Raw genomic sequence first — 20,440 nt, 5'->3', positions numbered from 1 at the left:
ATAAGAACCGGAGGAGTAGCTTATAAGTAACTTTTAATAAATGATTGTGAAATACTAGGTAAGAGTGTGAGAGAAATTTTATCTCGGTTATGTGAAATGTGTTTATAGGGGATTTTTTAAACCCTCCCAAATAGGTATTAAATTGAATCGAGCATGTATTTCTTGATCACGTTGAAAAGTTTAAGCAGAAAATTGGGGGGGAAAAATCTAGGTAATTGGGCGAAATACAAAACAATGAAACATTTCATGTTCTTTCAGGAAGATTATAATTTCGATTTTATATTGACGGATGCAACTTCATTTAGATTTGGACAGGCGGCAGATAAAAAAGTTAAAAGCAAAAATTCTCACAAATTATATCAATGAAGTATATACTACCCCTATCATAAATATAAGAACTAATAACTAATTTGAGTAGATTAAAAAAAAATAAGTTAAGTTAGTTATTTGTAATAAATAGGTATTGTTTTTTCTAAAAATATCCTCGCTAATCAAATGTATTGGTTAGAATTATTCTTATTAGAAGGATTATCTTAGAAAAAAAATGTATAAATATGAAAGATAAAAAAGATTGAAGTCTTAGATTTAGAATTAAAATAAAAATTAAATGAGATCTTATATTAAAAAGTGGAGGTAGCATCATGAATCTCATATCAAAATGGTTACCTTGAGCGCCTTGTAAGACCTCCCCCTTTTGGCATAAAACAAGTCAATCCCATATACTAAACACTTTTTAATAAATTTTTCTCAATTCTAATCTCAATACTCACCTCTCATTCTTAATACTCTTTTAATACTATCTCCTATCCTATTTATAAAACTTTATTTGTAGTTTAAAACGAAATCTTATAAATAACCGGAGGTAGTATAAGACATATTTAAATAATTTGATTAGATTAAAGAGATTAGATAGATTAGTTAATTATAAAAAATATGACATGTTTTTCTAAAATATCATAATCATCTTTCTTAATATTCTTATTTCTGTCCTACTTGATTATGGTTGAAAGGGTATTAATAAGTATATTTAAAAAAATTGATAAATATGATAAATAAGTTTATATTTACGACCAAAATTAACTTAATAATTAGATTCTATAATAAAACACATATCACGCAGGATCTTAGATTCTTCGCCTCCCAGCAACTAACTATTACTTTGACTCATGCTCATTATAGCAGTACTTTCATTAAAAGCCGGCCATCAGCTACTAAACAAAGTACAGTGGTGTGAAAATGCTTGCGCTCAATTACAGATATCAACAGCCATGTGATTTAACTTGACGTGTGTTTGGCAGGGGGCAAGGAAAGGGAAGGGAAAAAGAGTGATCTTGCTCCGTCCTTTTATTTGGCTTCCCAAAATTTGTAGGAGAGAAGCAAAAAATTTTCCACGTCTTCTCCATAACCCTTCCCTCAAAAACTGAGAGGACGGTTAGAGAGGACAAACAATATTTTGTCTTATTCTATCTATTATGGGCTTGTTTGGAAGGATTTAAAAAATTTTATAAGCATGTTTTACGTAAATCGAGACAAAAATTTCTCTTATATATTGTCTCATATTTTATAAATTATTATTAAAAAGCTACTTATAAATTGTTCTAGGACTTTGTACCTGTAAGTATATTTATTATTCCAAGTTACCCTTTTTTACACCCTCACGCTAGGCAGTCTTTGGCTCCCCCCTCTCCTTCGTCTTCCACCATGACCCCGCCGCTGCTTCTTCATCTCCCAAGAATCGGAGCTCTCCTCCTTCGCCTACTTCATCTTCTCCTTCTCCATCTCCAACCGTTGACACTCAACTTCAATCTCTGTGCCTCCTTCATCTTGCATCTTTATCTCCACTGTCTCCCCTTCTTTTCCATCCTCTATCTTCATATTCGACTTGACTGTGACAATTCATCCTTTCACCAGCACGACTCCTCCGTTTTGACAAGGCATCAATTTTTGGTTGCCATCCACAATGATGTTACTTTTCTTCAACTTAATTACAGCTCTGATTGGATTTCTACTTCAACATGTTGGATTTTTTTTCCAACTTGAAAAACAAATAGTTGCCAAATATTGCTGGATTTTTTTTGTTGTTGCTACCCACAGTGATGTTATTGTTTTTTTTTATTGTTAATGGATATAATAATTATATTTATTCAATTTTAGTAATCATAAAATTATAATTTTATATATTAAATAGAACAAGTATAAATTTGTTCTTATAAAAATATTTTTCCTCTCTTCTCCTCCTAAACCAAACAAGATAACATTAGTATCTATTCTTTCCCCTCCATTGTGATCAATCCGAACGAAATAATATTAAAATCTTTCTCGTCCTTTTACCTTTTATTCCTTTCATTAAAATCCCATCCCTCCCCTCTTTCTGATTGAGTCAAACAGATCCTTAAACAATACTCCTTCGGTCTTTAATATAAGACTTAATTGTTGAGTTGGTTTTGGTCCTAAATATAAGACTTATTTCTTATGTTTATCAATTTTCTCTAAATTACCCTTATGGATACTCTTTCAACCACAATCAAGTAGAAGAGGGATATGAGGTATTAAGAAAGATGATTATAGTATTTTAGGAAAAATGTGTCATTTTTCTTATAATTAACTAACTTACCTAACTTTTTAAATATAATCAAATTAGTTATATAGATGTTATATTAAGGATCAGAGGAGTATTACATGCCACGTGACACACGAAGCTAGGCATTTTCATGACCGATTTTCCACTGAAGACGGAATGATCAGAATGTGCAAAATCGTGCATGTGTTCTTTGCAACTGAAACTTGAGAGACCATTAATCCTTTTTTTATAATTGTAATTAATAAGTTTAATGTTCGGTTGAAAACCTTATTAGTTGATGGAAAGGGGCACACAAAAGCCATAGGGCTTAGATTCAAACATTTTTTATGCCTCCTTCTTATCCAAGAGAGACATGTTGTCTGCTATCTTTAAGAATTGATATTGAATATTTGTTCTTCACTTTTTTTAATTTATAAATGACGCAGACTTATTGCATATACTTTGATGATAATGTTAAAAAATAATGATATTTAATATAAGGGTTAGATAACTAATTTGAAGAGATTAAAAAAATTAGTTAAGCTAGTTATTTATAAAAAATGTGTTAAATTTTCTAAATTACCCTTAATAACTACTCCCTCCGTTCCTTATTATAAGATCCAATCTTTTGAATGTGTCTGTCCCTTTTTATAAAATCTTCTTTGAGTTTGTCTGAACATTTAATGTATTATTATATATTTTACTTTTAATTTAATATATTTAATACATTCTCTTTCTTTGTTTATCTCACTATTACTATCTCATATTTACCCATTTATATATACAGGTATATTTGAAAAAAAATATATTTGCTACGTATTTATTGTTTTTAACTAATTTTAAACTGTTTTTCTAAACCGCTTAATTTAATTAAAAAAATTTTATAATAAAAGATGGAGGGAGTACCTTCTGGTGGAAATACTTTAAAAACATTTTAGAAAATACATTATAAATTTAAAAGATAAAATTAATTAAATTCTTATATCTGAAACATTTAATTAGTTTATGTATCTAGGAACGAGATGACAACATCAAACGGGAACCCTATAAGGGTAAATAAGTGAAGATCTGCAGAAAGGACCACTTTTATTCACAGGTCCTGTGCATCTGCCATCTTTTTAAGAACTTCTGGTACATTCTAAAGTGACTGTGCTCAAATGGTAAACTTCGTAAACTTATTATAAAACCCACTAAAGACACTAATGATTGTATTAAACAATGATTAATCATTATTTTAGTATTATCGTAATAAGTGCTTGGTCCACGTGTCCCGCAAACGAGGCACCTCGAACGCGACGAATTGTCCCTCATCTTCCAGAAGGTTCCAGCCAGCTCGTGACTTCAAATTTAAAATCCGCAACTGCGGTTCAGATCTTTCCACGTGTCCCTATCACCATGTCAGCATCCGACGTGGCGGTCCTATATCCCTGTAATTGATACGCCCCGCCCGTTCTTGTATTGTAAAGTCTTAGTTTTTTCTTCATTTCGCTTTCTGTAGTCCCTTCTTCTCCTTCTTCCTCTTTGAGATCGGCCGTGCAGGAGTGTTCGTTTCTGTTGGATTCAATTTCTCTATCGCCATGAATGGAAATGAAGCAATTGAAAATGAGAAAATGGACAAGCTCCCGGAGAAATTAGTCTACATGTGGGGATACCTTCCTGGAGCTTTGCCGGAGAAAGCTCCCATATTGTCTCCAGTTCCTGTCATGCTTTCGGATCCGGTTCTAGCCGGAGATTCGTGGATGGACGTGTATGGAGGTGGTTGTGGATTCGCCATGGCCATCTCAGGTTCACTCTGGGATCTTTCTGTCTACTGCCACTTTTATAAACTAAGTTCAGATCGAATAGTTATTTATCAAGTGGAAACTTAGATCTGTCTTGGACAAACTGATTTGTATTGCTAAAGTTCGAATAGCGGATTCTGTTTTTCTGTGGTTTTGCAATTTATAATTTTGTTCTTTTATGTTATATCTTCTTCTTCTTCTTCTTCTTTAAATTTTTTGCCCGTGGTGATGGGATGTTGCTATCTAAGTTTCCGATTTTTGTACTGTGCATTTCAGAGAATGGGAAGCTCATCACGTGGGGCTCCACGGATGATGAGAGTCAAAGCTACTTGACATCAGGAAAACATGGGGTAATGCAATATTCTTCTAATGTTGAACTTGCTTTTGCAGTGCATTTTCTTCAATTTATTTTGCTACTTCTTCTCCCTGCGTGTTTTGAAGGAGACACCAGAACCTTTTCCGGTGCCTACTGAAGCTTCGGTGGTGAAGGCTGCTGCTGGCTGGGCGCATTGCGTCGCAGTCACTGGTAATGCATCTTGGCGTCATAATAATTTTTATATGAACCATATATAGCAAATTAGCAATGAATTTCTTGAGGGATTCTCACTGTTTGGATGCTTGATGTAATGGTGACGAATATTGTGATTGGAGGAGTTTAAATACTTTCAAGAGGACCTGAGACTGACCACTGACAATCGAACGATATCTTTTGTTTCACGGGAATTTTTTCCTTAGATTGACCGTATTTGTGGCACCGTTGATTTTTTCTCTCTCTCTTTCGTTCGTTCTTTTTTCTTCTTTCGAGAGAAGGGTAGAGAGATTTTTTGTGCACAAGTTGCCTTTGGCCACTGATCTCACTGCTCTTTTTTTCTTTTTCTTTTCGTTTTTTTAATTATGGCAAGCCGATATTTGAAGTTTTTCACGTCATTGAATGGACCGGTCTAGAAGTTTTTAAGCAATCGATCTAGATGTTTTTAAGCAATCGATCTAAAGTTTAACTTGTTCATGTCGTATGATTTGGAAATCTGATGGACTGGAGATGTGGTGAAATATCATAAAGTAACACTGAACACTATCTTGAATTCTGTTTGTCACTAACCTTATATTTGGTACGAGGGAAGGGAGGGAAAATTTTAACGAGCTCGATTTAAAAAATTAGAGAAGTAAGGTTATAAAATTTTGATAAAAGGAAGATATAAGATAAAAGAGCAAGCAAAATTATCTTAAAGTTTTTAATTCCACTTCTCCAATTTTTAAAATTGGGCTCATTAAGATTTTTCTTCCCCTTTCCTTCCCTCTGTTTCCCTTGTACCAAATAGAACGTAAAAGACTTTGTGTGTGGGTGATTGAATTTTAGGCTTTTTATTCCCTCTTTTAATAGGTCAAAGAAGCACATGACCTAAATGCTTAAGCACTCATGCAAGGACGCAACATTTAATTTTAACACATGTCCAATTCTATGTTTGAGTTCATAATGTTAGTGCAAATCGATTTAAAAGGGTACTTGTGCTATTTGTTTCAGGCTGATAGCCTATTTCTTTCTGTAATCCAATTTTTAATAGAGTGTATATGTTGTTTTTGTTCCGAAGTGCAAAAGACAGAATGTTATTTAAGACTGTTTGCTTATTGAACCTTGTGTTCTTTCAATGGTTATGCCCTTCCACATTGTTTGACTAAAGTTAAGAAATTTATGTGCAGAAAAAGGTGAAGTATATGCGTGGGGATGGAAAGAATGTGTGCCTTCTGGAAAAATTGTTGGTGATTTCCTCATTGGTAGAAGCCTTCAAAAAGATGCTGCCGGGAAACAGGGCTCTTCAATAGCTGAACAAGGTGGCCAAACATTGCTTATACATGCAACAGAATAATTAACAAAGCATAGAGATTTCTCGACTTCATTTCAGGGAGCTAATGGAATTCAGACATTAAACAGGAAGCCCACAAGGCTCGAACACGAGTAGTGGGTCAGATTCACAACTTGACAACAAGAAAGTTGGAGAGGAAACAGTGAAACGTAGGAAGATATCACCGGCCAGGCTAGAATCTGACAGTCCATCATCTGGAGATGAATTTTTTACTGTATCTCCTTCACTAGTTACTGTTGGTCATGGGGTGAAAATTACCACTGTAGCAGCTGGTGGGAGGCATACATTGGCACTGTCTGGTAATTGCTTTGTGTCTATCTGGACAAGTGGCTATGACCTTGTAATTGTAGTTGAATATTCATTGTGGTCACTGTGTGTGGATTTTAAGGTTCTATGAAATACAAAGGTATGGGAGATTTTTATATAAAGAAAGACCCCTGATGCACCATATTTTTACCAAAGTTTTCAGATGTGGGACAGGTCTGGGGTTGGGGCTATGGAGGCGAAGGACAGCTAGGTTTGGGTTCTCGAGTGAAGATGGTATCTTCTCCTCATCTCATACCTTGTATTGAACCATCGACTTCTCAGAAGGATAAGGCATCAGCAATTCATCAAGGAAGTATGGGTGCTATAACTCAAGCTTCGAAAGTCCCTGGAACTTACGTGAAGGAAATTGCTTGTGGAGGGCGGCATAGTGCAGTAATAACAGGTCAGCATATCAGATGTCTTGTTGTCCGGATGTCTCAAGTGCTCAAGATTATTAATGAAATTGCCATTACAGTTTTTGGAATTTATTACAAGCCACATGCCTACAACAAAATCTAGTGTCTAAAGCCACTATTGCTGAATTAAGTTTGAAAGTCTATCGATCAAGTGCCAAATATTTTGTCCACTATGTAATTGAAGGGATATGTGAGTAAGTGGTTAATATGTGCATACCTCTAAGTAGCTTTATTTCTTCCTCTTGCAGATGTGGGGGCGCTACTTACTTTTGGCTGGGGCCTCTATGGACAGGTATTGCTATGGTTGTCAGATTATTATTTTTTTCCCGATGTGTTTTCATTTGGGTATGGAGGGAAGGAACTTAGTTTATTTGGCCACTAATAAGTTGGAACTAATGCAAATGTATAGGTAATATTATTGTCAGGGAAACAAAAGGCTATCTTGAAGTGGTTAATGAGACATGTGAAGATAATATGTATGCACACGCGTGTTTTCATATTTTCTTGAAGTTTGACATGTCAACTTGATTGTTTCATGTTGTATGTTTTTGTGAGTTCTGCTCTTCGCAAAATTTGGGTTTGAGAAAGTGAAAACGGCAAAAGGTAAATTTTGAGTAGTCTGCTCCCAGAAGAGGAGGAAAGGGGCAAGTAATTGGAAGCAATTGTCATGAATTAATTGTGATAACTGCTGGAACCAATTACAACAAAAAAATGTCATGCTTGGAAAATGGCTTTTGTTTTCTGGTCTGGAAAAAAGCTAAAGAAACCCAGCAGATAAGATTAATTATGTACAGGTTGTTGGTATTGGTAAAATAAAGATAAGTGCTTTGAAAGTTAGAAGTATAACTTTGTAATTATTAACCCAAAAAAAGTTGCTCTCGGGATTTATAAAGCCATCCCTAACTTATATTTGAAAATGCGCAATGACCATATTGAAGTAACGATCACAATTATTCATTTCCTTTACTCTGGACACATGACACTAACACTCTACATGTACAAAACGAAATACTAGTAATTTTAGCAAATGGTACAGATAGAGATATTAAAATAACTATTTCACCAATTGCTGGGAGATATCTCTGGAATGAGTTTTACATTTGTGGCATGCATGTGTGAAGTGACAAATCTTTTTCTTGTTCCAAAAAGTCTGTTTAAAGGTGTTGCGATTTGGACGTATCTGCCCTCCAGAATTACTGAAGACATGAATGGAGACATGCTTTGAGGTTTATAATGAACTCGCCGTTACTGACCCCGTCCTTACTGCTTCCTCCAAATGTCATGATTTCAAATTTTTAAGTACTAGTCAATAAACATTGCTGTGAAGTGAGAGGATTTGCCATTTGGTGGTGCACTTTATTATAAATAAATAATAATTAAGTGGCCTATCTGAGATTCCCTTATATCTTCTTCTATTCAAATTTTGTCCAGTGCGGGCAAGGGAGTACTGCTGATCAGCTGAGACCAACATGTGTACCTTCTTTATTGGGAACTAAAGTGGAAAAAGCTGCTGCAGGACTATGGCATACACTGTGTGTAACTGTAGATGGTCATCTTTATTCATTTGGCGGGAACCAGTTTGGACAGTTGGGTACCGGTTCTGACCATCTTGAGGTACTTTTCAAGGCACGATTGATTCTCTATTTTTACAATTTGTTTTTATAAAATAGTAAAAGTTTGGACCAACCTTACATCAACCAGCTCATTGATATTAGTATGATCGTTTGTCATCTCTGAGGAAAAAGTATCATTTTCTCAAAAATGTGTTGGGATAATAACATCTTTCTGAACAGCAGCACTCTCTTAATACGTACCGATAAATTATTATTCTATTCTCCTGGGAATCAGTTATGGTGTTATCGAGGAGAATCTGATATCGATTGATGAGAATAAATTAAGACCAGAGCTTCCAACCTAAATGTGTCAAATGAACCCTAAATTTTCAGTCAATGACTAAAACTTCAGTCTTTGCAATTAATGAAATGAAAGCTCACCTACAGATATATTCCGAGATTTAGCCTACGGAATAATTTTTTTATGTGGTTATATTTGAAGAAATATAAATATTGATCTGTTTGACCGTTAGCTTGAGAATTGTATCAGGCTAGTTAGGGGATAATTATTTTGCCCTTGTTCACTTACACTATTTGTATCTGTTTCAGGCTTCACCTAGACTCTTGGATGCTTCATGTTTGGAGAATAAGCACTCTAGTATAATTTCTTGCGGGGCTCGTCACAGTGCTGTACTAACAGGTACGTGTTCAAAACTACATGCCGGAGGAAACGTTCAAGAACCATTTAGCGTGTCCATGTGGACTGAAATTATGACCCATTTATCATTTTTATTATCACTTGGGGGGGGGATAATTGAGGAGTTGCTTGTGCAGAAGAATCATTTTATTTATCAAAACATGACAGGTGAGTAACAACTTACCGTACCATTTCAAGTCAATCATGAGCTCGACATGGTACGCTGAAACTAATAAACTTTTGGCAGATGGTTACCACGACTTCCTCAATACTTTGTAATTCAAGTAACTCCATGGTGGCTCATGCACTGGTTAAATACTCCTTTGGAATTGTTATGGCTTGACAAAAGCTATTGCTATGCAATCGTTAGTGAAAAGGGGTTCTTGTTCTTGAGAATATTTAGAACATTATTTGGTAGAAATACGACAAAAGATGTGTGCATTGCGTATTCAATGACAACTATGTTTGAGAAATAATTGTTGCTAGTATTTGAATTTACTTAAGGCCTAATGAAGTTGAATAAATAGGTTGAAATTTAGAAATGACATTATTCACTGTTTAGAGGTATGAAGATTTTTGAGTCAATCATAATTGTTTTAGTGGGAGCAGAAGCTCTGAAACTGTCCCGGTAGGCAGTTCCAAAAGCACTTCCAGCTTTTGAAATGCTTAATGTTTATGAGTTGTATCGACAGGTTGTAAGGTTTTGCTACTCAGGCCACGTGTGTTTTAAAAAATTCCATCATTTCTAAACTCGATGCCTTTAATGCGTTGCGCCTTAGCTTGATATCTTCCGTTCTTGAATATAATCACTCTTTAAAGCTGATTAGTAATTTCTTTTTACATCTTAAACTTTTCAGTGACATTCTTGATATTATTCCGCTTATTCTTACAATGACTGTTATGTTTGCATGTTGAAGACGATGGTCAGTTTTTCACTTGGGGATGGAACAAATATGGCCAGGTACTCTATATCTTGAGTTAGCGGATAAATAGGAGCGAAATAAATTGTTTATTATCAACTGAGTCACATAATATGTTGAGGAAATTTGTTGAAACATCCAATTATATACTACTTGACTCCATATTTTCACTACATTGGGAATGAAGTAAAATTTTCATCAAGATTTGTTTTTATATGTTTAAACATCGATTTCCCCCGTTTTATGTGTATGCTTGGATGGAAGAGAATGAATGATTAAGAAAAAGAAACTGTATAGAATATTTAAGTTGGAAATTTCTCTTCCCTGTTCATACTACTCAATCTAAATACCCTTCATTTTCTCCTCGACTAATTGATTATTGTCTCTTGTGCACAGCTTGGGCTGGGGGACTCTCTGGACAGAAACATCCCTTGTCAAGTATCTATTGGTGATTGTAGGCCACGAAATGTAGCCTGTGGTTGGTGGCACACGCTGCTGCTGGCGGATAAACCTGTGTGATTCCAAATTTGTCAGATATCGCAATCAAGAGAAGAAAGTGGCACAGTTTTGATAGGAATTTGGTAAATCAGTAGGCGACATATCATTAATGGAACGTAGATGTGTCCAGAATCATGCAGCATGTTTCTTCACCTTAATTTATTTCTTATTTCCTGATTTCGCTGTCTAGCTCTTTCCTTGGTAGAGATTGTAGACTTGGCAGGCATTGACAATGAGATACGAGATTTCTATTGGTTTGCTTACGCACAATAAATATCAGTGACTGTTCAGTTTATTCTGATTTCTAATGGAACAAGTTTTAGATATGAGGAAAATGCTGCGGAATTTGTGCTAATCCTTGGCTGTGCTTCGTTTCAGTTCAGAGTGTTTACCATATTTTCAGTCATTAATTATAAATCTTAATCTTTTTATTACTTTCACTTTATATTGTACGTTTATTAAAAATTAATCAAAAAAAAAAACCATCATAATTAAATGGGTTGAGGTGTTTTCAGTACTCTAAATTATATTTTTGGGTGTATTCTTAGGGGTGCTCACCATCCTGAAGTGTTTTTTTTTTGCTTTGGCACCAAAAAATGTTTTTAGCTGCTGGATGTATCTAAAAAAAATATTTTGAGATCCCGGATGCACCAAAAAGTATTTTACTGGACGCATCTAAAAAAATATTTTTGGATGTTAGATACATCACAAAACACTTTAAGATACTGGATGTACTCAAGAAAATATTTCGTGATGCTGGATATACTTTCACCCTAATTAAATTATAAACAATTTCATTACAGTTTTTCTCATAGTAGATTTCCTCATTCGTCGATTGGTGAAGAACTAAAGGTGGCCTTCTTGTGTTGTTTGTTCATAATATGACAATCTTTTGATGATCGCCTCGCCCAAATTTGATTTCACCCACTGGTAAAAAATACTGGTTAAATCTTTCATTTAACAAAAATTAATTATTATACCGCTACAATTAATGAACGAATTAAAAAACCAGGAAAAAAAAACCAAAAAAAAAAAAAAACCTGAAGTTCAAAACGATGAATAGATGATGCAGATTATTCTTGCAATGGGTTTGACTATTTTTATCAATTTGAAATTCTTTTTTGACATTGCTGAAGAACATAATCAAGGCTTAGCACCTTGGGAGGGCCTAGGAAGAAAGGTAGAACAAGATGAATCACGCATAAACAGCCCCAATAATCAGGAAATAAATGGCGCTTCGAAGCTAAAAGTAACTGTCCTGATGGTGAGATATCCAACCTTATTATAATCATACCACATAAAATCGAGATCCTTCAAGAATTCATGAAGCTAATAATTAATCGAGGTAGACAATAACGATCTGCTCAACCTCATCAACGAAATATGTTCTCCATGCAGGGCACGAACGTGGTTTCTTAGCACAGACTCCTCCGTAGGTCACCAAGAAGGTTTTTCACATTCAACCAGTTATACTTTTACTTCCATTGTGCTTGGGTAGAATTATGCAACAATTAGAGTAGCGCAATCATACCCACTTGACTAAGCAGTTGATATATATACAATATGCTACAAGATCTCTGCCATCTCAAACTTGAGACTGTTCTCAGTTGTGTGTAGATGAACAAATCAAATTCTACTTGAGACAAGGCTTCTTCCAGTCTGCAAAAGATGCAGCAAAGGACATAGAACATCCATCCTGTGAAAGCCTCTGGGAACCTGATCCATTAAAATAGAACCATATCTCAGAACTAAGTTCCATTCATTATCACAAACAATCACACAAAGATGAAGTAGACTAACTGTGAATTATGAACAATCAAATAAAAATCTCACATTTAATCAAACTCGGCAGGGCATCATACCTTAACAATGAAACGGGCCCAGGCATTGCTTGCACTGCTTTCTAAAACACCTTTCAATATAGTAAGCTCCAACTGTCGAATCACTTGCGCAATCTCCAAGAAAAGTCCATGCTCACTACATATCACCTGCAACATAAGTGGAAAGCCATTCATTTAATATTCACTTCAAGTTTGTCTGGTCTGGTAAACTTGAGAACTCGTCATTAATTAGTGCAAAGGGCGTGTATGTGTGGATTCAAGAGTACCTCTATAAGCATGTGGCCTGGGCATTCAAGATCTTCTATAACTATAGGGCATACTTGGAGTTCACTGCCAAAGTCAATTGCACAGCTCCTCCCAGTATAATTGCCATTGATTTTCTGCTTCTTGAACTCTGGCACCTACATCAAGTCAGATTGTCCAGAGTCAGTAGCCAATATATATGAAGCAGTCCTTCCAAAAGATTTTATATTGCTTCTTCATCCTCCCAGTTTCAATATTGTTAATGGATAATTCATGCATTTTTCCTCCTAGAGAACTCCCACGAGAGACTGATTCAGTGCAGCACAAATCAACAAAATGCCAAGTTTAACGCTTATGAAAAACCTTGCAAAATTGGAGGTTGTCATATTTAAAGCTGGAGGAGCGTGTGTGAAGTTTAATCAACTTCAAGAGAGATTCTAGGATAAAGTAAATAATGAGGGGTTAAGTTTGCAACTCTTCAGAAGTGGTGAATTTGATTTAAAGATAATATATGTAGCTTGACTGGAATGAAAGGTAAGGCCACACGTCTTTAATTGCTAAAATAAATCCAATTTATTTGGACACAGCTTTACCTCCTTATGCTCAAATTGTTTCAATTTCTCAGCCAGGTTTGTTATTTCTCTCAAGTACAGCATGTGCTTTATGGTCCGATCTAAGAGGTTGTCAATGCTACACTGGAAATCAAAGAACATCAGAGACAAAATTAAAAGGTTTGCATAGGAACTCTAAAATGTTCAACTTTGGTCCTGGAGAAACATCAACTTACCTTGGCACCATCTGGGACAAGTTCCCTCAGCTCCTTCATCCGGTCCATAATCAACTGCCTGTCCCTTGGTCTTGGCCTTGGCATATTTCCTGCACGGCCTCTTTTCTTGCCCATACTAGAAAGTTTTGGCCCACTCTTAGGCTGCTTATGAACATGAACAGATTCTTGCTTTGCCCCATCAAGCAATATGCTTGAATTGTCATCCAAAGATGCCAATGTAAGAAGATCAGTACAATCATCTATGTTGCCCCCAAATGCTGACGTAAGGTGGCTACTTGAATCAGCATTATTTACCATCAAAGTGCTGCCCTCAGAATGACTTTGTGGATGAATGGAAGTAGTTAATACTATTGGCAACGTCGATGAAGAATCATCAGAGGCACTGCATAAATTGCGGACAACTGCATCCAAAAGATATTCTGATTTGTGTCTGTCGGAAAATTGAAAACCCACATGACCATGCTCTTTTTCCCCAGCTATCAACGTGGAGCTAGTACGACACATATCTTTAAAAGAGGAATATTCGGACTGAGGTTCACAAGTTTGTCTATTAGCAATAGGTCCTAGTGCTTTGTGTAATTCAGAATCCAACGGAAAACCGCAGAAACTGACCTTATTACAATCGTCATGGTCAGTGCCAGTGCCTTCAAATTGTTTGGCCATATCCTTACGAGAACAAGAAAATAATCCCTCAGATGTCTCTCCAAATGCTCCCATATTATTGACCCACGGAGAACTGGTTATCACTTCTTCCATTTGGTTTGATTTGACTTCCACATGACCATTGTCATTTGACACCGCAGTTGATGGAGGACTGGTCTCATTTTTTCTGGACATGGAACCTTCAGCCGGAATAAATGATGGGGCAGTTGGATTCAACCTCAAATCATTTATATTAAGTGAATTGCCACCAAAAAGTTCATGTGTCAGGATATTATTTGTAACAGATGATACATCTGAATTATCCAGAGGATAATCTATCAGAGCTGAGAATGACCAATCCTGAATATTTTCATCTGAGCTCAAAGGCGGAGTATTTGCCGTTACACAGTGAAAGAAATTGAATTTCTCCTTCACATTGGCAGCAAATGCCAGGTCCTCAGCAACCTATAATCTTGACAGGAAACAAAACATCCACGTGAGCAAAACAGACATCAACATAAAGCATACATAATTTGACCCATATGCTCTCATTTCAGCCAATGGATATCGCACACTTTTAAACATGCAGAAATGCACTAATAGATTATGACACGTAAACCAGTTGTGCTGATTTGATCCTATTTGCATGCTGATTTATATATATATATAGAGACATATATATATAGAGAGAGAGAGAGCAAGAAGGAAAACAACAAAATTTAGATATTCTCATTCAATTTGTGCTGCTACTGACATGATGTCACCCTATCATTTGAAAACCCACTGCTGGTTTAGGTTGGCATTCAGGTCCAAAGTATAGAACAAATACACACCGCTTCGAATGAGCCGAATTGCAAAACTCCATGTGGAGGAACCGGTACCAGTACAATAGTCTGAAAAATGATTTGAAGGGAGAAAAAGGATTGTCATTTATCAGGTATTACATCGTTATGAAAATGGCATGCAAATTAATGTTTCTTCAAGTAGGCAATTATGTATCCACAGAGTAGGATAGTAAACTAAGCAGCATACATGGGAAATGCTGAATCATTCATCCAGGCATTAGACCTGGAAATCAGACCTTCTATCATGGCATGAAGTAAAATAAAAAATAAAAAAAAATCATCAAGACTGGAAATTAAAACCTTGATAGCTGATGCAAATTGAAGAAGCCATTCATATGGACACTGCAGGAGGAAAAGATTAAGCATATATATCAATAAAGGAAGAAAAAAATTAATAGCAATACTCTGTAGTTTTCACATAGAACTTATATCATCAGAATCTCACCTCATCAACCAACTTAGTCTGGAATTTACCAGTTAAAATATCTTCAACTAAAATCCAACAATGATCCCCCGTAAGAGCTACTTTGCCAATAACCCTGACACAGTAATCACAAGTAAGGTTAATGTGAGCTTCCAGATGCTTTCACAATCAAAGAACACAAGTCCTTTTTTTTTTTTTTTTTTTGCCTGGTATACATGAGTGCATGCATTACAGCTGCTTATTATTTCCTAACAGAGCCTAGATAGGTGATATTTTTTATTACAATGCAAAAAGGAAGCACCATGCAGTCCATTGCTTCAATATTGATGGAATGTGTATAACTACAATGTCAATCCTGCCGGTTCAATCAGATAGGCAGAAAAAATGCTGAACCATTCGACCTCATAAAATTCTCGCTCCATCCAAGATTCATCTGCATAGAATTTTTCAACCACACACACACACACACATTGTCGTATTTCTGATAAGACATTCTCTTTATGCATATATATCTATGTATATTTAATAGTATGAAAAAAAATATTAATAAATACATGGTTTGTAATTACTACTATTTAAAGCATAGGCTTTTACCCCTCTCCCAATATGTACTTCAGGCGAGACATATCAGTCATGAGTAATCTAACAGAATTCTCTTCAGAACCATGGGTACTTTCACAGCTTGAAGAAGCCACCTCCGTCCACGCACTTTCCACAGCGTCGTTGGTTTTCAAATCACCATAGTATCCATCTTCCCAGGTCAAAGTCCTTAGGCAATAACAAGATGTGTCAAAGACATCATATGTAAAACTTTAAAATCCTTGCTTATTATTTTGATGTAACGCAGAAAACTCAAGTCAGCTAAATATATATTACATGAATGCTTTCTAATCAGATTCATGATAAACAACAGGCTAGTAATTCTAATGCAGTTAGCTTCCAATCTGACTAAAAAGGACTTTGACCTCAAGTTACATTGTGTCCAACAAAATGCATCCACAAACAAAAAATCTATTGAAGATGACTCGTATGACCCAGAACTTCACTGAACACATGCAACAACAAATCACAACCAACAAGTTAATTTTCTCCATGGAGAGATCCAAAAGCCATCTAAGAACTCCGCTCCATAAAATCAAAGCTTATCAAGCACAGTCCTCCAGCTATAATCCGTGTCAATGTTTGTATGTTACAAAGCGCTAACACTCGAGTTTTATGGGTTTTGCAACGTCTGTGTCCATGCTTCTTACATCAAAGCAGTAAATGTAAAGAGACTAGTCCTACAAAGTGACCTCGAAGCAACACCATAATTGAAGTGAAAAAAAGTTCAGATTGAATAAACATCTTAAAAGATATTTATTAAATGAAAAGGAAATGTCATTCCAAGACGAATTCAACTGAGTTTCCAATAATACAGCAAATGAGACACAACGAAGCGTCTCAATAATCATAGATTGAAAGATCTTACATTGGAAAATGGTAGTTAAGCCTCCAAAATACAGCATAATTCCAATGTGAGTGATCACAAAAGCTCTTCAGCAACTTCGTCATAGAAGTGGCTTCCATCGATGGACCTTCGCAGGCAAAATATTACGGCAGAAACTGGAAAGCTGCAACTAGCTTCCCCTATATGAACCTCGACCAGCTTGCTTGATTCTTAAACCCTTTCTTCTTTTAATCGGTGGTCCTGTGGCACCAAGAAGTAAAAATACCACCATAGCTTGTCCCCAACTCAAGATTATGAGGAAATAAACGAAAAAAGCCGTCCTGTGATTATCAATTAACGACTAGAACTGTCAATGGCTTTCACATTCCTTATCATTTAATCAATTTCCAAGTAAACTGCCACGGAAGAGCCTGCAAGAATCAAAGCATTAATAATCAGATAACAGAAGCTTATACAGCAGGTTTGGTTACTGAGAATTAGATGGAAAACGAAAATGTGAAGGGAAAGTGGTACTGGAGAGCAGTTTAAAGAGCGACAAATAAGACCCAAGCTCATTAAGCCATGGCAAGAGAACCAACACAAGAATCAAAATTTGTATGATGTTCCCAGCTACTGAACAGAGACGCTGATAGGGAAGAAATGTGGCAGAAACTAGGATCGTAGAGTGGGATGCTCACCAAACAATAAAACCCACTAAAGCCAGTAAGATTAGTCAAGCCAGAGCAAGGGTTAAAAACCAAAAGGAAAAAAGAATGATCAAAACTTTTGTATCATTTTCTCAGCTACAATACAGAGACATTTGAATTGAGACTAGTCTGTACTACTTACCCACCAGCACACATGAACAACCAAAGAACTTCACCATACACGAAAGTCCATAAACGTACAAGTTACTCAGTGAATTCCCGCACTCATTAGTGGACAGTCCAAAATCAAAGAAGCGAAAAAGAAAAGAAAAGGCGGAAAAAGAAGAGAATGCCGCTTTGTCTTTTCCACTCACTAATCTAGAACCAGAAAAGACTTGAACTTCAATGCCAACAAAACATCTATATATAATATTTGCCATTGCTACCGGCCCACCACTCAATCGCCCCGGGTATGCGTTGTTCCTTTGCGGACTTCAAAAAAATATAAAACTGGATTTGATTGGAGAGTGCAGTTCGGGTCCCACGGACAGGGACATGAGCTCGGGAGCCGCGAGCGCGTGGGACAATAAATTTTAGGTGGTCAAGTGAATCTTCTCCTCGGGATTCTCTCACATTCCTTACATTCATTAGGCAAATGCCAAGCCAAGAACCTACAAAGTCGAAATGCAGAATTACTGATTGTACACTCCACTGGAAGAACGCGATTTTCGGAATATCAGCAGAGGAACGCTTCGATGCGTAGAGTCATATAAACCGTCCCATGCCTTCTAGGTCTTATGCTACTTTTAATCTTTATATAAGAACTAATAGACTAATTTAAATAAATTAAAAAAATTAAATTAGTTATTTATAATAAATATGTATTGTCTTTCCTGATATATTTTTACTAACCAAGTGTATTAACTATAACTGCTATTATTATAAGAACTATCTTAGAAAAAAAACTACTCCTTCCGTTCCTTATTATAAAAGACGAATTACCGAATTACGTTGATTAAAAAAACAGTTAAAATTAGTTAAGAACAATCAATGTGTAAAAAGTATAATTTTTTTTCAAAAATGCCCTCATTAATAAGGAGAAAGAGCATGAAAGAGAACAATTGAATTATTAAAAGAAAGAGAAGTGAGAGGGAGAGAGAGTGTGAGTTGGAGACAATAAATATGAGTAAAATAGGAAATCAACACAAAAAAGTAGAGACAATTTTTAAGTGTCTCTTATATATAGGAACATGCCATAAGCATCAAATGTCTCTTATAATAAAGAACAGAGGGAGTAATAAATATGATAGATAAAGTGAATTAAAATTTTATATTTAAAATTAAGATAAAAATATAAATAGGTTTTATAAAGTGTAATTTAATTACAGTTTTAGTCGTTGTTGTTAAGCGTAAGCTTGAGCCTAGACTAGGAGTGTCCTTGCGGCAGTAATAATCGCTAATCACGCTCAAATAGTAAACACTCCCACCGTTACAAAATATACACTATAAAACAAACCACAAATCACAAACCTCATCACACTAAGGAGGGTTGTTCTCACAGTATTTTTGTAATCTATCAGTAATTAATTATTTAAATAAATTGTTAATTAAAAAGTCATGTTCACTAATTTTATTAAGCATTATACTACCTCATGTCTTAATATAAGAGATAGTTTAACATTTAATTTGGTTTTAAATATAAAATTCTAATTCACTTTGTCTCTCATATTTATTTATTTATTTTTAAATAGTTCTTGTAATAATTGTTTATATTAAAAGTTCCATCAAATGGTAATTCTAACTATTGCACATAATTAGCTAGTAAAAGTATTTTAGAAAAAATAACAATTATTTATTACAAACAGTTAATTTAAAAAACATTTTTAATCTATTCAAATTAATCAACTAATTATATTTTCTAATTTACCTTCCCACGAACGAACGCCTCCAAATCAGCTCAAACCATTTTTTATTATTTTCTCTTTAGTAGAGACCATAACAACTCTCTCTTACATGTTTGTTATGATTTTCTTTTCTTTTCCCTGTCTTTTTTAACTCAAACTATAATCCATAACAGGTCGTGTACTCAAATAAAGGATGATGATTGTGTTAGTAGTCAACATAAGACTCTGTAAAATCTTAAAATGATAAGCAAAATATAGGATACATTTTTTTATATGTATATACACACACATACATAAACATATACTCCTATATACAAGGCATGTTTAATACTCCTCCAGTTTTTAATATAAGACCAATTTAACTAATTTGATTAGATTAAAGAAGTTAGGTAAGTTAGTTAATTATAAGAAATGCGACGCATTTTTCCTAAAATACTATAATCATCTTTCTTAATACCCCCTCTTCCTTTTCTACTTGATTATGGTTGAGAGAGTATCCATAAGGGTAATTTAGAGAAAATTAATAAATATGAGAAATGTGTCTCATATTTATGACCAAAACCAACTCAACAATTAGTTCCTATATTAAGGATTGGAGGAGTAGCATTTATAGCGGATTATGGCATTTGTAAATAAGGTTAACCATGCATATTTATTTAAGGATATGAAGAAGAAAAATGTTTATAAAACTATTTTTTAATTAATGTGAATTATTTAAAAATAACTTATAATTTTCCTTGGTAGACTAGCTTTATTTTATTTCCACGTTTTTTTAATTTTTTGTTGGCACACTTATATTGAGCAACAAAACCATTATTCACTGGCAAGACCAATTTGTTGTTGACATTGTAAAGAAATTCATTAAATGCAAATCTCATCTCAACATTGTTCTGATAAAACTTAATTCAAACATCATACAAAATCCAATCCCCTCATTCTTTATATGGACAGATATCGACATTATTGGATATTTTCCCCAAAGCAGACAAAAAAAAAAATTTGACTAATGAAGTTCGCTGAATAATGAAGTCCGATGAGTTTTTATCAATGCATATTCGATTATGACATGTCTAAATAAAGACTTAACC

At 34.9% G+C, this 20,440-nt stretch overlaps 2 protein-coding genes across 2 annotated transcripts; one reads left to right on the top strand and one right to left on the bottom strand.

Moving 5' to 3' along the window:
- Positions 1–4,040: 4,040 nt before the first annotated feature.
- LOC114742432 (ultraviolet-B receptor UVR8-like) lies at positions 4,041–10,928 on the top strand. Its single transcript, XM_028930694.1, has 11 exons — positions 4,041–4,345; positions 4,618–4,691; positions 4,783–4,867; positions 6,040–6,171; positions 6,272–6,502; positions 6,673–6,912; positions 7,174–7,217; positions 8,357–8,539; positions 9,088–9,178; positions 10,093–10,136; positions 10,492–10,928. The coding sequence occupies exons 1-11, from the start codon at positions 4,138–4,140 to the stop codon at positions 10,612–10,614; spliced, it is 1,455 nt and encodes a 484-aa protein (XP_028786527.1). The 5' UTR covers positions 4,041–4,137; the 3' UTR covers positions 10,615–10,928.
- Positions 10,929–12,072: 1,144 nt separating this feature from the next.
- Positions 12,073–17,794, bottom strand: LOC114742421 (transcription factor EMB1444-like). The gene is made up of 11 exons (XM_028930683.1): positions 17,651–17,794; positions 16,844–17,232; positions 15,970–16,143; positions 15,397–15,490; positions 15,252–15,293; positions 14,940–14,999; positions 13,465–14,571; positions 13,271–13,372; positions 12,701–12,835; positions 12,456–12,581; positions 12,073–12,309 (listed from the first exon to the last, which is right to left on the bottom strand). Exons 2-11 carry the CDS (start codon positions 16,939–16,941, stop codon positions 12,220–12,222), a joined length of 2,028 nt encoding a protein of 675 aa, XP_028786516.1. The 5' UTR covers positions 16,942–17,232; positions 17,651–17,794; the 3' UTR covers positions 12,073–12,219.
- Positions 17,795–20,440: the final 2,646 nt, after the last annotated feature.

This window comes from Neltuma alba, unplaced genomic scaffold, assembly GCF_004799145.2.
Source record: "Neltuma alba isolate B1F8T4 unplaced genomic scaffold, ASM479914v2 tig00003759_pilon, whole genome shotgun sequence".
NCBI lineage: Eukaryota > Viridiplantae > Streptophyta > Magnoliopsida > Fabales > Fabaceae > Neltuma > Neltuma alba.
Note: the sequence above shows the minus strand (reverse complement) of the source record. Positions and strands in the feature narration are given on the sequence as shown.